Source organism: Cicer arietinum, unplaced genomic scaffold (genome assembly GCF_000331145.2).
Source record: "Cicer arietinum cultivar CDC Frontier isolate Library 1 unplaced genomic scaffold, Cicar.CDCFrontier_v2.0 Ca_scaffold_6203_v2.0, whole genome shotgun sequence".
Taxonomy (NCBI): Eukaryota; Viridiplantae; Streptophyta; class Magnoliopsida; order Fabales; family Fabaceae; genus Cicer; species Cicer arietinum.
The window spans coordinates 34724-36118 of record NW_027339850.1 but is presented as its reverse complement, the minus strand read 5'-3'; the positions used below and the strand labels follow the sequence as shown (position 1 = coordinate 36118).

At 34.1% G+C, this 1395-nt stretch overlaps 1 protein-coding gene across 1 annotated transcript; it reads right to left on the bottom strand.

Moving 5' to 3' along the window:
- Positions 1-146: 146 nt before the first annotated feature.
- Positions 147-1334, bottom strand: LOC140919207 (uncharacterized; the record flags this gene model as incomplete). The annotated part of the gene is made up of 2 exons (XM_073364802.1): positions 630-1334; positions 147-548 (listed from the first exon to the last, which is right to left on the bottom strand). Coding segments are annotated over exons 1-2 (1107 nt in total), but the record flags the coding sequence as incomplete, so codon positions are not given.
- Positions 1335-1395: the final 61 nt, after the last annotated feature.

Sequence of the window (1395 nt, the reverse complement as noted above, 5' to 3'; positions counted from 1 at the left end):
GGGAAAGAGCTTCCACCGAAACATTTGAGTCTTGGAAGCTTCTCTAGATCAATTCTCCACAAAGATGGGAATATGATCTTCTGAGTAATAGGATTACAATTATTATTATTCCTTATTATCTCTTCCATCTTCTCGCATTCACAAACCTTAAGACGTTTCAAATTTGGAAGGCTTGTGGCCATGGAAACATCCGGAAACACACATCTCAAATCATCACATTTTTCTATGTGTATGGCTGTCAAATCCTTAAAGCCTAATATGTGATTATGATTTTTCCAAATGTGCTTCACTTTTGGCAGCAAAGACAACCATATCTCATCTAATTGATAATGCAGCATACTATCATTTGATCCTTCAAATATCTCTTCTAAGTACTCACATTCTCGCACATCGAGAGTCTTCATATGTGAGAATAAGTGCATCGTGTTGGATTGTACGCAATTCAATAGCTTGTGACAATTTACAATTTCAAGTGATGCTGCTCTTTTGAAGTAGCCAACCAGCTCTTCATTGATATCTTTAAATGTCTCTAATTTTTGCAACTCCACCTACACATAACATACATAATTAATGTAATCTATTTTATATTCAAATTTTCATATAATGATCAATGTGTGTGTCTCCTCTACCTTGTATTTCTCGGAATTATGAAGATAATGTATTGTTAAATTAAGATCTCCATGTGTGGGCACATCTTGAAACTCCCACGTTAGTGTATGAAGGTTGGGTGTTTTTACAATAACATTTGTTTGGGGAAATGTTTTCATAATTTGACACTCTTCAATTGATGACATCATGATATCATAGTCGTATACTCCCGAACAAAAACACTTGAGCTTTGGCACTTGTCTAAATTGTAACACCTTTAATTCTACAAATGAAACTTCAATCTTATTATTATTGCAATTCATGTCTTCGTCCTCTTCAATAGTGTACAATGGAATATCATAGTCATAAACTCCTGAACAAACACATTCCAAGTTAGGAAGATACATAAGTGTCAATTTCTCCAACATAGGAAATAAAGTCTTTATGTTGCCTCCTTTAGTATTCTTATTTTCCTTTGTAACTATCTCCTCCATCATTTTACAATTCTCAACTTTTAGTGTTTGAAGTTGCACGAGACTTCTGGACATGGAATGAGATAGCAAACTCTTCAAATTGTGGCAACTTGCAACATAAATACTTGTTAGGTTCTGGAAGCTTACAACCTCCCCCTTTTTTGTATATGCTCCTCTACTTGATCCAAACACTTCAACTAATGAATCACAATAACTTATGTTGAGTTCTTTCACATGTTGAAGCACTTGTATCTCATTGTATGGTACAAGCATAATCAATTTATGAGAGTCTTTGATATATATTTCGGAGCTTTTGAAAGAGTATCCTTCATTA